Genomic DNA, 13,975 nt, shown 5'->3' on the forward strand with positions numbered 1-13,975 from the left:
AAGCTGTAAGCCTTCTCAATATTTCATGATTTGTTTGGATGTGATCATTATGTCTTCCTTTTTAGAAGCTTATTTTTCTTTTCTTTGTCTCTTAACAAATTTCAAAAAGATGTGTTCTGATATGGGTTTATTTTTATCCACTGTGTTGAACACAAACAAGGATTACAAATTGTATTTAATAGTAATATTTCTTACTGCCCTTTAATCTAGACCAGTTTCTCTCCTTGCTTTTCTTCATTGTGCTGAGATCTGAAGAGTCCATGATATATGTTTTACAGCCTATTGCTAAAGTTGCGCTTGCTTCCACATAATTACCTCTGGGTTAGACTTTTTTTTAGCAGGAGTATTACATAGGTAATACCATGTTCCCAGTGTTTCATCTCAGTGGCACATAATCCTAATTTATCTCAATGAAAGTGATAATAAGGTTGAAATATATGTTTTGAAATTTTAGTATTTATTACTAGTACAAATTAAGTACAGAAAAATTAGCATATATGCACAACAAACAAATCACATAACATCTGCACATGTAGATATATGTCCTTCAAACCATAATAACTAGATCTACGTATTTACAAAAATAGGTCTTACTTCTTTTTTTTTTTTTTGAGATAGGCCCAAGTTGGCCTCAAACTTGAGATCCTCCTGCCTCAGCCTTCTGAGTGCTGGGATTACAAACATGTATCACCATACCTGGTTAAAAATAGATCCCACTATGGACATTTTGTATCCTACTTTTACTTCACTTAAGAGTATATTTGGATAGCTTTCTGTGTTAATAAGTACAAAATAAATTTATTTTCATATATGCACAGCCACTGAACACATTTTTATCAATTCTCATAGTTTTTGGTAGGTGTTCTTTGGGTTTAATGAAACAGAAAAACCACAAACAGTAGAAAGAATACAAAATCCCTTGTTTTTTTAAAACCAAAGGCAAAAAATCAGATAAGGTTCCTGGTTGCATGGTTGTTTCCAGTATGAGGAGCGTAGTTTGAATAGCAGGATTCCAGACCAGGGGTTCCCAAATTTTGCTTCATTAGAATCTCCTGGGAAGCTTTTCCAACTGCTGATGCTTTGGGTAGAAGCCAGCCTTCACTGTTTTTAAGCATGGTCAGGGATGTCTGTTTACAGTGAAGTTGTGAACCATTCATCGGTGTAGGCCACCATTCAGCAAGCTGTGACCTACAGGTCAAATCCTGTATTTTTGTAAACAAAGTTTTATTAGAGCACAGCCATGAGCATTTGTTTACTATTGTCTGTTGTGTATTCATGCTACAACTGCAAAATTGAGTAGTTGCGAAAGAGGCCATATGGCTCACAAAGCCTAAAATATTTAGCATCAAAAAAAGAGGGATGGAATCCCTTTGTCAGCTCTTTTTTTCTTTTGAGACAAGGTCTCACTCTGTAGCTCCTGCTGGCCTTGAACTCATCCTCCTGCCTCAGCCTTACTAGTGCTGGGATTACAGGTATGTACTCCTGTGCCTGGCTCCTTTGTTTGCTCTTCTGTACAGGTTTTCTTAGAATTTACAGTTTCTGGAAGGCTTTGCTTTATTGAGAAGGCAACTTCCCTTTATTCCCTGTCCTGCCATGGTCTACTGTGTTAATGTTCACAACAGCTACAATTCTCAGTAAATTAATTCAGGTATCTACTAAGCTTCTGCTATGTGTTAGGCACTTGTGATGCTTTAGGGCACAAAAAGGACAAAGAAAGAACTGCATGCATGCATGGAGCTTTTTCCCATTGGGAGGGGAGTGGGGGGAGGCATGAGAAACAGGATAAACAAATATGTAAACTAAGGTGGATTTCTGTGGAGAAAAATAATGCAAGGAAGCCCTTGCAAGTAGATGACATTTGAACAATGACCTGAAGGAGATAACAAGTAAGCCATGTGTTACCTGAGGCAAGAACTGTGTCCCAGGTAGCAAGAATTGACAAGTACACAGGTCTTGAGGAGGCCTTGACCCACTGAGGTGCTGCACACCTGCTGTGCCTGGGAGAGCAGCATGACTGGAGCAGAGTGAACCAGGTAGCAGGCAGGAAGAGATGTGGTTTGAGAGAACATGCCATCAGATTGTTTAGAGCCTTCTGGGTCATTGGTAATATGGGAAACCAGGAGAGGATTTTGAGCATCCAGTGATGTGTTTTAACATGATCTCTCTGGTTGCTGAGTTGAGAACAGACTGAAGAAAGCCAGGGACAGACTTCAGGAGTGTATTGCAGAATTCCTTCTTGGCACAGGGAGATAGAAGTGAAGCCCAAAGTTTGATTGGTCTCAGTCTAGCTACTAATAATAAGTGTCAATTCCTCTCAGATTCTGACATTAGATAATTATCTTGGTTTTTCTTAATTGTCTGTTTCCCTAGTTGTTTGATGTCATTTTGAATTAAATATTGTCCTAAAATTCAATTGTACACAATTATGATCCTATGTTTAATATAATTAAAATATTGTAGATACCTGGTAAATTCTTAACAGTGAATTCATCTTGAAAGGCCTGAGTACAATGAGGTGAATTATGGCCAAGCTCATGTTTTCAGAGTCATCTTTATATCATTATTATTCCTTCCCCCTCAATTAGCATGTACACCTGCACGTAAGCTATTTTATGTTCTTTAGGTTTAATTAGGAGACATTAGGAGGTAGATTTGAATATTTTAATTTTAACTTTAGTCTAATATTAAGATCTTTTTCTTAAGGGTTTCATGTCACTGTATATGAATATATAAATTATACATAAAATATATTCTTAAGTGGAATTTCTCAGACATGATGGTAAAGACTTAAACCTACTGAAGAACAATAAGCAAAATAAAGAAACTGGATTGGCTTATGAGGAAAATTTCAAAAACAGTTTGAAAAAGTATTTGCAGATAAGCTTTTTCCCTGCAAAATATAAGGTATCAACTAAAAAGCTATTGCAAATAATAAAGTAGTCAGAACACAATAAATATATAGAAACGGAGGCTGCATATTAAGCAACCACTTAAGAGAGATAATGTAAGAAAAATCCACTTAAAATAGCAACCCCAAAGTCACGCATGATGGTTCACTGCTATAATCCCAGCTACTCTCGTGGTATAGGTAGGAAGAGTGCAATCCAGGGCTAGCCCCAGGCAAAAAGTGCAAGACCCTACCTAAAAAATAATTTTAAGAAAGCAAAAGGGATGGAAGTATGGCTCAAGTTTAGAGTGCCTGCCTAGTAAGCATGAGACCCCGAGTTCAAACTCCAGTAGCATCAAAAAAAAAAAAAAAAAAAAAGCAACAATGAATGATAAAACAACTAGGAATAATAAATTCACTTTTAGCTACAAATTAGAATCACTGGCTGGAGGACTTTACAAACAGCAACAGTAGCAAAATAGTGCTGAGGCTTCCTCCTAGAAGTTCTAATTCAGTTGTTACAGGTTGGGGCCTGTCTCCCACTTTCAAAATTCTGTCCAGAGAAACTTAGAATACTACTGAGGGAAAAGCAGACTGTGTTTCTTAGAATGACTATCATAAAGAATTTATTTAATTTTCTGTAAATTAGGCCATAAATCTAATAACTTCATTAAAATGATTACTGGATTTTTTTTTCTTTTTTTTGCGGGGGGCAATACTTTGAACTCAGGATTTTGCACTTGCTAGGCAAGCACTATATCACTTGAGCCAAACACCAAACATCTCTATTTTTTTTTTTTTTTTTTTTGCTTTAGTTATTTTTCAGGGAGGGTCTCGCTAACTTTTTTGCCTGGGCTGGCCTTAACCGCAGTCTTCAAAGCTGGGATTACAGGTATGAGCCACCACACCTGGCCCCGGATTTTTCATTTTTATAATTAGCAAATATTCGTTTTGAAAAACTAAGTAAGCAAGAGTTGCTAGGACAATTCTGAAAAAGGCAACTGTTACAAAGGGACTAGTCTTACCCATTGGCCACTAGATTAATAGCTAAAATAGTGCAGTGAACAATAAAATGTTGAGAAAGGCATAAGTGTAAATGGGACTTTGGTATATGATAAAATTGCATTTCAAATCAGTGGGGGAAAAGATTGTTTATTTGATCCAAAGTGTTTTGTAATGAATTGACATTTTTAGCCAAAGGGACAAAAGATAGTTTACTCAATAAAATGTCACTTGGAGTGGGAATAAAGCTCAAATGTTATAGAGTGACTGCCTTGTATGCCCAGGGCCCTGGATTCAAGTCCTGTGCCATAAAAAGTCAATTGAATAGACATTAATCAAAAGAAACCCAAAACAACCTAAACTTATATCTCTAACATATAATACATTACAAATAGGTTAAAGATCTAACAGTGAAAAATAAAGCTGTTTAAGAAGGTAAGTGGGAAGACCATTCTAAATCTGAAACAAAATGCCAAAGCCAGAAAAGCAAAGATTCATAAATTTTAAAATTAATATTATCTTTATTAAAAGTCATAATTGTATATACTTATTGGGTTCAAAGACTTATAAACTTGATTACATGAAAATACAGATTTCTACATGTCAAAAAAACCCAGAACAATGTCAAGAGACACATGACAGTGACAAACTGGAATGAAAATATTTGCAAGATTCCTTACAAAGGGCTAGTATCTAAAGCATGCCTATAATAGAAAAGAAAGACCAACAATCAACACAAAAATAGGCAAAGAACAGAAATAGGACAGGTCATAGTAAGTGCAATGTTCTAATGGTTATTAAATATGTGAAAAAATGACCTATCTTACTAATAAAAAGATAAAATAAAAATAAAATATGTTTTATCTATCAGGTTGATAAATGATGTGAGGACATAACCTTCTGGTAAAAATATCAATTAGTATACTGGAGGTATCCACGGTAATGCTGTAGATATATTGTTTACTTCTAGCTATCTACCATTAAGTAGGGAGGGGGATCCATACATGTATAATATACTACCTTTTGATGGAGGTGGAAAGAATGTACCCATTTGTTGGTAAATGTATGGCCTGTCTCTTAGGGTACACAATTTGGTGGTCTCAGTAGTTATTTCTTAGAAGGGAAACTGGGTGGTAGGGAACTGGGAAAGGAGGAAGACTTCATGTCCACTGTTAAGCCTTGTGCATACATCAACTATTTATAAAAAGAGTAATAAAATCAGCTATATCCAGGGTCTATGTCCCATTAAATACTCCTAATACTTCCCTTAAATGCATTCAAATACATCAAATATAAAGAATTCATCAAACACCATCAAATACTCAAAACTATCTTAGAGTTCATAAGTAATAATAATTATCAAAATATTTCCTATTCTATATTGTTCGGACAAACATAACCTATCTTATAGTACTTGCTTCAATCCTTTTGATACTTCCATTAAATTGCCAGAAAATGATAAGATTAGGTCTTAATAACAGCCTTTATTGAAAATATATAATTCTATAATCATTGGCACTTTAAAATACACATTCTTTAAAAGTAAGTAAAATCAGCAATTACTAAAACTTTCATTTAAAATAAATATAAACATATTTATATGCAGCTCCAGAACATTATTTTCTTATTTTTGTTCAAACTGTTTTTGGAGCATTGTGGGTTTTAAGCCATTGATCGATCGCACTTTCATACTTCTTTGGTTTCTCCAGCCACTCCTGATGCCACCTAAGGTTTGCTATAACATTTGAATAATTTTGTCCTATGCTTTGTTGCCACATGATAAACTGCTCTTTATTGTATTGGTGGACAGAAGCAGAAACTTTTGGGTAATTTATAATGGAACGAAGTTTCTGGTCCAAAGAGTAAGTAATGTCAGGAAATTTTGTAGCAATATTTGTTAGTTCATCTGGATCCGAGGAAAGATCTGAAAGAAAAAATTAAAATACCTATCAAAAATTACTTTCTACAGTTTTTTCTGGAATATTATGACAGATAATTTTTAGAATTTATTTTCATTTTTAGTTCTTCTTAGTGTTGTAAAATGCACCACGTGTCAACAACAGATCACATGCATGTTGATGGTCCTATAAGATGATGTCACTTAGTGACATCATGGCCATCTTAGTTCTATGATGTTGTCACAACAATGAAGTAACCTAATGACACATTTCTCAGAACATATCCTGTATGACCTGTATATATTAAAAACATAACGTTAAATGCTCCTATAATGTATGTCCAAATTATCTTGCTTCATATCATCATCCTGCTATCCCATTTTTTCTTATCCAGTCTTAAATGTCCAAAAGTCAAACTTTTATTGTTAGTAAGCTGTTTCTGTTGCCTTGCCCCCTTTGACATGCAGAGGAAAAAATAGTAATGCTTATTTTGTTCTTTTTTGACAGCTCTACACTCTCCAGCTGTAAGAATTTGTTATATAGGCAAGGCAAGTTCATACAATTTCACATAGTCCTAGTTTTTTTTAAGCATTCTACTCTTGGATTTCTGAAAGTTACATTCATCAATACTGTTCACGTGAGCAAACATAAACACTTTCCTCAATCACCACCAGTGAGAAAATGATGATGAGTATTTCAGATCCATAAATGCCCTTTTTACATATGGCAGAGGATGTACCTAGGATTCCCATCTAATTGGAAAACCGTGAGTCAGAGATATTATGATGGTTAACTTCAGATGGTAAATGAACACTACATACAGGGAAAAACCTCTATGGGCCTATTTGAGGACATTGACCAGGAAATGCCTAAAATGATGTATGTCTTTGCTAGGTGATTTCAGATGGCACCTCTTTAGGTTAGGGAAGTTCATAAATAAACCCTACAGAATACAGGGGCTTAAGTATCCACATCTGCTTTTTCCAGAAGATGGTGTGAAAAAACAAATATAGTTTAAAGATCTAATTGGCTTTTATTTAGTAAGTCATGTATTGGGCATCATACCACCTAAAGAATTAGAAATGGCACTCTGATGAGCTGAGGAGAGGAGGTGAGTGGGCTTTCTAAGCTAAAAAAAAAAGATGAAGAGCAAAAAGCTGATTAGTGGTTACAGTTACTTTCCTTCTAGAGTTAAAGTACAGGGGACCTCCTTATCATTTGGATCTGGTAAAATGGGGCCCCTTTCATTAGTTATTGTGAATTTCCAGTTGTTTTTTTTAAACTGGCCTGTTTTAAAGTTCAGTTTGGTCAGTTTTGTTGGGTTTAGTGTAAGCTCAGTCCAAACAATGGGATCCCATAAATTTCATTTAACGGTGGCCACTGAAGGAGCACAAGATGTTCATTAGTGAAGGAGGTTAGTCAGCTTGGCCCCTATGGAATTATTTGGAGTTAATATTTTGACATTTGTAACTAGGAAGGAAACTTAGGGAGAAATAAATATTAATAATGACATTGGCACATGTTTTATGTACAAAATGGGACAAAGCATAAATAAAACCATAAATTTAAAAAATTCTGTTTACAAATTAATCCACAGACTAGTGGGCTAGCAGGCATTTTTATTAGGGTGGAAAGAGCCTGGATTTTGGAGTCAGACCTGAGTTAAACTCTCAATTCTGTTACATCTTAGCTGTAAAGCCTGCACAGTTGTCTGAATTTTTCTGATCCCTACTCTCCCTTTTTTGTAAAATGAGGAGAATGGTTAACTGTCCTGTAGGGTTAAATAATGTATGTTAGGGTTAAGTAATATATGTAGAAGGCCAGGCTCCATAAGATATAGGCATTAATCTTTCACCACAAATGAAACCTAGGTACAATGAAAAGATGTTAACTGCTGATGGGGAAATATAACAATGAGTATAAAAGATTCCTGATCAGGGAAAACAGTGGTTTCAATCATGAGACCTAGACACAAAGCCTTAGGGCACTTTCTCTGATATTCAGATGCTGAGTTACAAGGAAGCTGCTCCACTTTCATTAGTTTAACATTCATAAATGACATCATTTACATTCTTCCTATCATTAAAATCACAGAGAGTAGGGACTATATATGAATTTTGTAAACAGACTGCGTACATTCAAATATTTACTCCATTAGTAATGTGACCTGGGCAAGCTTTTATAGCCTGTTCCAGCCTGAGAAGCAGCAGATTTTGCTTAAACAGTGATTACTGAATCTCTGGAGTGATGCAACATATGTCAGCCTCTCACACATATTACTACACTTAAAAATATATTGACAAATTTACCAAAGAGTTGAGGCAGTACTGAAGCACCATCAGAGTAGGCTATGTACTTCCACTGGTTGGTTCGAAGCATGTAGGTGGAAGCATTCACGTTGCATCCATGGAATTCACTCAGAATCCAGGGCTGACGTAGGCTTTTGAGTTTATGTTCACTCTTAAATGTTTCTGATGATAATGGCAACAAAGAGTATCCACTCAGGTTCTGCAGCAGAGGAACTCCAGCAATACCTTTGTAACAAAAGTAACCAAGTATTTAAAAATAATGCATTCCATACTTAGTTGAATAGCAATAAATGTCACCATTTTCAGTTTTTCTATCATAACCATAACAGAGACTACAGATTATACATGGATCTTATTGGACTATCGGGTTCAATAACAGACTTTGGGTTTTTACTCTGGATGATACAGGAAGTCAGTAGAGGATTTTAAGCAAACATGTATGACACAGGTTGATGCTATGTTGGTAAACTGACTAAAAGTGGGTACAGGCAGATGGTAGGAGAGTGTTGGGAAGCTATGGCAGGAGTCCAGGCAAGTGATAATGGTGACTTAATTTTTTTAGTCTATTATGGAGAGAATAATATTTTTGTGAATTGATAGTGAAAAAGAAAGCCCATGTCTATATCTATACTGTTTAATACTATTTATAAATACTTAGTATATTAAATATATATAAGTGCTTAGGGTATGTGTTAAATACTTTTGCCTCAGAAGACGTGTATTCATTTCTACTTTTAGAGTTAATCACAACTAAAATAGTTTTGAATTCTTCCAGTGTGGAGGAATTTCATTTTAGAGGGTGAATTGAACATCAGAATTACCTCTGCTTTTTGGGTGTACTGGCTGTTAGACAAGGCATCAGGCTCAGCTCATACCTCTATCTTGGTATAATTGTTGAGTGCCCTTCTAGTTCTAAAAAATGTGCTGATTGGGACAGTAAAGTTAGATGAGTATTCTATCCCAACAAATAAACAAAAACAAAACAAAAAAACCTACTTATACAACTTAACAGCCTACATTTTCTTTTAAATAATATATGTAAACTATGTTAACATCATTTCCTTTTTAGTAGAATTGACTTTTTTTTAACCTAACCCCATTACTACTAGACATTCACAACGTTATTCTTTTTCATTCTTAAATAGCAATAGTATAAATACTTGTATGCATCTATAGGTCACTGCCTAAAATAGAAGCTTCTAGGTCAAAAAGTATGCAGGTGTCTAAGAACATGGAGCATAATGCCACGTTTCCTCCAAAAAATTGGTGTCAGCTTCTCTTCTCAGCAGCAGCATGTTAGAAAGCAAGCCTAGTTCTAATTCTTAATCTTTGTAAATTCCATATGTGAGAGAAAATGCTGTTTTTGTTGAAATAGTTTTACGACTATTGAGTTGAATCTTGAAGAATATCTTGGTTTGCTTATTTTTCTATTTTGGTCAATCTGTTAGTGGGGTATTTCTCTTTTTCTTATTGACGTAAGAGCTTTATGGATAGTAAACCTTCATCATTTATAGAAAGATTAATTTTAAATAAGTAATAGTGCTACAATGTTGTCTCCTGGATCCGACATAAGGTTCTTGCTATCCCCCTTGAACCTTTCTCTTTCCACCTTATCTCTAGTGAACATCAGGTTAATAGGATGTTTCAGTGTTTCATATGAAAACCCACATTCAGGTATTCTCTATTCCCTCTTGATCCCTAAGAATAATATATATGTAGCTTTTACTCTTCTGATAATGAAAAGAATATTTACTGTGAAAGTGCTGTAACTGCACTTTCCTTATCCTTGAAGATATTAATTTAATTTACAGTTTAGAATTGAAGCAAGGGGCTAAGAGTGCAGCTCACTGGTAGAGCATTTGCCTAGCATGCATGAAGGCATGGCTTCAGTCCCCAGCTCTACAAAAAGAAGGATTTGAAACTGGCTCTAACACCAAAGAATTATAAAGAAAATTATTTTTAGCTTTACTTCCTTTATTCTTTCTGGGCAGGCCTAATCAATATATGATATAAATATATAACAACATATATTCTTATAGGGAAATGTGACTCAGGAGGAATGTATTACCAAGAATCTTATGAAGGATAAAAATAAATATCTGTGCATAATTATAATTGACAACTTATAAGAAAAACCCTACAATTGCAGAGAACTTACACCATTTTCAGAAGAACAGGAATGGAATGTAAAGGAATGTTTTATATTAGCTGAAGAAAGTTTTATTGTCAAATATCATAAACTAGAGGAGCGTCAGGTCCACCCCTTAAAAGTTATTACTACCTCCAAAACAACACTGCCATCTGGGGACCAAGCCTTCATATGAGCCTGTGGAGAACATTTGATATTCAAACCATAACAGGCACCAAGATTATAGAGTAAAAAATTTGCATTGTGGTAAATATAAAGCAGTGCTTAAATAATGCATATTAATTAGCTAACATATAGGTGACAGAAAGTATAGGAAGAGTACAGAACTCACTATAGCTCCCCAAGGATACTGGACTGTTTGTTGGCGTCAAAAAGACAAAGTAAAATGCTAAATATTACTGGGAAACATACTGAGAGAGATACTGAGGAAAACAACCGTTCGAGCTTTCTATAATTTTCTACAATTTTTTTTTGCAGTTCTATTTGCTGTACCTCAAGAAAACAGAGCAAGGTTAAACAGTCAAGTAAGTATAATGATTCAAGGAAAATTTTGTTTGGGAATGAGTGGGAAGAACTAGGTGAAGAAACTGTAAAGAAATGCCAATCGTAGTATATATTCACAAAAATCTATTAGTGCTAATAAGAGATACCTATAGAAATATACATATACTTAAAAAAATAGAAATGAGAGAAAGTAATAGGGGTCTGGAAACTGATGGAGCAAGGAAGTGGCTGAGACATGGCTAAGGGTGATAAATTGTTTTGGAATGAAGGGAAACCAGCCAGTGATGACTAAGCAACCAAAGAAATTAAAAATTCAAAGAACTGGAAAGATGTTCAAGTATACAGGATATGATGTGAAATAAAAGAGAAAAGGAAACGACACTGATTTAAATTAACTCTAAAGAAATGTAGTTCAATAAAGGTAAAGACTGTAGGAGGAGGAAAAAGATAAACTTTTATTTCTTTGATTTTAAAATTCATCTTTCATATTTAAATTTTTTTTAAATAAGAGAAATATGTCATCTTTTTCTTTCACCAAAATTTAGGAATTAATGGTAGTTTTTGCAATTGATGATGTCACAGAACAGAAGAATTACAGTATTTAAATGCTAATGAATTTAAAGTGCTCTGCTAAATTAGAAAGAGTTACATAATTTCCTTTGAATATGATATTATAACTCTAGTAGTAACATCTAAAACTGCTAACTATCCTAATCCATGTGTTACTCTTCTAGACCTTTGAATCTGCAGGCTTAATAGCATGGGTCTTTGTAACCCAGATTCAGAAACTGCCAAAATGTTGGGGTTGGGGATTTAGCTCAGTGGAAGAGCGCTTGCCTGGCAAGTGCAAGGCCCTGAGTTCGGTCCCCAGCACCAAAAGAAAAAAAGGAAAAAAAAAACCAGAAACTGCCAAAATGTTTTTAGACATTAAGAATCTAGTAAAGCAAATAGTACAAGACTATTTAAAAAGTCTGAGAAGAAATATGTTCAGTTTCAGATTAAAAGACTGTCTAATCCTGTACAATTTAATAGTTTTAAAGTAGACAGAATAATCTAAAAAGAAATGCTTACATTTTAAGGAGGTGGTGGTAGAGAATCAAATGATATACAAATCATCCATAAATTATGAACCCAAATGTCTTCTGTGATTTACTTATAGTCATACCCTGATTGTGACTCTTTTGAAGGAAAATGACTAAAGTGAGTGAAGGCTACAGGACTCTGAGGAATATTATCCTTCATTTTCAGAGTATGAATTTGACTCACAGATGATTTGTTCAAGATTAAAACAAATCAGCGGAACCTCTGACTACTTCGCTTCTTCACTCTCCAGCATTATTACAAATAAATTTTTACAGAATCGTACTACTTACCAAGCATAGTTGGGTAAATATCCACAAGGGAAACCATATTTGATACTTGTAGGTTGGCCTTAATTCCTGGTCCCATTATCAAAAGTGGTACATGGGCACTGGCTTCATACATACTCATTTTATAAAACTGTCGATGTTCCATGGCCAGCTCTCCATGGTCTGAAGTGTATATGATAATAGTTTTCTGAAGAAGATTTAACTGGCGAAGAGCCAAAATAATTTCTCCTACAATGAAATCAGGATAAATATATTAATTAACTTTCAGTTCATGTTTTATTCTATTACATTAAGTTTAAACAACTCTGGCTCTATAAGTCTGCCAAGAGGCTTCATTAACATCTGGATAATACTTCAGTTGATAGAGAGAAGGAGAAAATACAATATCCATGGAACTTTTACTCAAAGCTTCTTCATCTGTAGATCATGCTTTCTGTTTCTGTCAGAATAGTAGGGGCTGGAGTGACCTTCCCCTTTCTGTTCTGGGAACAGAAAGACAAGTCTGAATGTCAGTATTGTACATGCCTCAGATGCTACAAAGATTGATGTCACTGCTGATTCACAATTTCTACACAATAAGAGGTGATAAGAGCCATCAGAACTCCTTCCCTGCTACTTTTTCTCCTACACCCCTGAGCAACTGAGCAAGGTCATGAAGTTGGCTTATGGTTATTGAAATCTCACCTTTGTAGAGCAGTACAGATGGTATATGAGTGTGAATTAGCATATTCTTGGATAGGGAATAACTGGACAGTAGAATTCTTCTAAGTAGTTCTTGTCTTAGTATATTGAAACTAATCATTGCAATTAAGAGAATCACAAGGTATAGTCCAGAGAGAGGAATCATTCCTATTTTGGCAGTTTCTGAAACTGGGTTACAAGGATCCATGCTATTAAGCCTGCAGGTTCAAAGGTTCAGTCAGAATTGAGACCTGCTACTCTATGGAGTTAATCATGGAATTGAAACCTCATGATCTTTCAACTACAGGAACAGGATTGCTTACTAATCAGTCTTGTTTCCACTCCTGCCTCCCATCCACAGCATCCCTTGTTCAATTCTGATGACTCTTTTTAGAAGACTTGATTACACAGCCAGATCACATCCTGTTTTAACTTTTTACAGCTTCTCACTGTCTAATTCTTTAGAATGACATAAAAGTCATTCTGTCCAAACTAAGCACCCTCAATTACCTGCTAAACTTTTACCTTTGAGAAATTCTAAATTGCTTACAGTTCTCTGACCACACCTTATTAGTTTACACTTTCTTGCCTCTGACCACATTCTGCCTTTTGTGTTGAATGCCGTTTCTCCTATCATTCTCTTGGCAAGTTTCCATTTCTAATTTATAACCCAGCTCAGGCTTTACCTTCTTGGTAAAGTATTCCCTGATCTCCCAGAAATAGTGAATTACTCTGTTCTCCAAGACCCCTATGGTTTGTGTATGATTGTAGTTAAAACAATATATTGTAATCTCTGGTACACTCATCCTACAAATGGTTACTGAGTGTTTATGTGCCAGGCATTACGGATGCAGTGCTTAGCACGGAGGATGCAATGCTGAGTAATACTGGATGTCACTGCTCTCATGAAGATTGCATTCTTCAAGGGAGACAGATAATAAACAAGTAAACAGACAACATAATGAATATTATGATGTAAACAATATAAGGTACACACTAAATAAAATGATGGGGCTGGTATACTAACTTAAGAGTAGCTGGGGAAGGCACACCTGAGGTAGTAGTATTTGAGCTGAGAGCTGAAGACTAAGAATAAGCCAGCCTTGTAAAAAGCAAAGGGAAGGCAGAGGGAGCAGAAAAAAAAAAAATAAAGGCCCTGAGATGGAAAAAAGAGC

The 13,975-nt window shown here is 35.1% G+C and overlaps 2 protein-coding genes across 4 annotated transcripts in view; one reads left to right on the forward strand and one right to left on the reverse strand.

Moving 5' to 3' along the window:
- Skic3 (SKI3 subunit of superkiller complex) overlaps nucleotides 1–13,975 on the forward strand; it is a 154,434-nt gene that overhangs the window by 25,425 nt on the left and 115,034 nt on the right. For 2 of the 3 annotated variants that reach the window (XM_074077057.1, XM_074077059.1), the window contains one exon: nucleotides 10,723–10,769. The exons of the other annotated variant lie outside the window; for it this stretch is intronic. The gene's annotated coding sequence lies outside the window, so the exon portion shown is untranslated. The remainder of the gene's footprint in view (nucleotides 1–10,722; nucleotides 10,770–13,975) is intronic. 3 annotated transcript variants of the gene reach the window in all.
- The window catches only part of Arsk (arylsulfatase family member K), a 32,161-nt gene continuing 22,572 nt past the window's right edge, over nucleotides 4,387–13,975 (reverse strand). The window contains exons 6-8 of the mRNA XM_074077062.1: nucleotides 12,123–12,347; nucleotides 8,097–8,321; nucleotides 4,387–5,813 (exon numbers count right to left, since the gene is read on the reverse strand). Coding sequence (XP_073933163.1) covers nucleotides 5,524–5,813; nucleotides 8,097–8,321; nucleotides 12,123–12,347 — 740 coding nt within the window. The 3' untranslated portion in view covers nucleotides 4,387–5,523. The remainder of the gene's footprint in view (nucleotides 5,814–8,096; nucleotides 8,322–12,122; nucleotides 12,348–13,975) is intronic.

Source organism: Castor canadensis, chromosome 6 (assembly GCF_047511655.1).
Source record: "Castor canadensis chromosome 6, mCasCan1.hap1v2, whole genome shotgun sequence".
In the NCBI taxonomy this organism is placed as follows: Eukaryota; Metazoa; Chordata; class Mammalia; order Rodentia; family Castoridae; genus Castor; species Castor canadensis.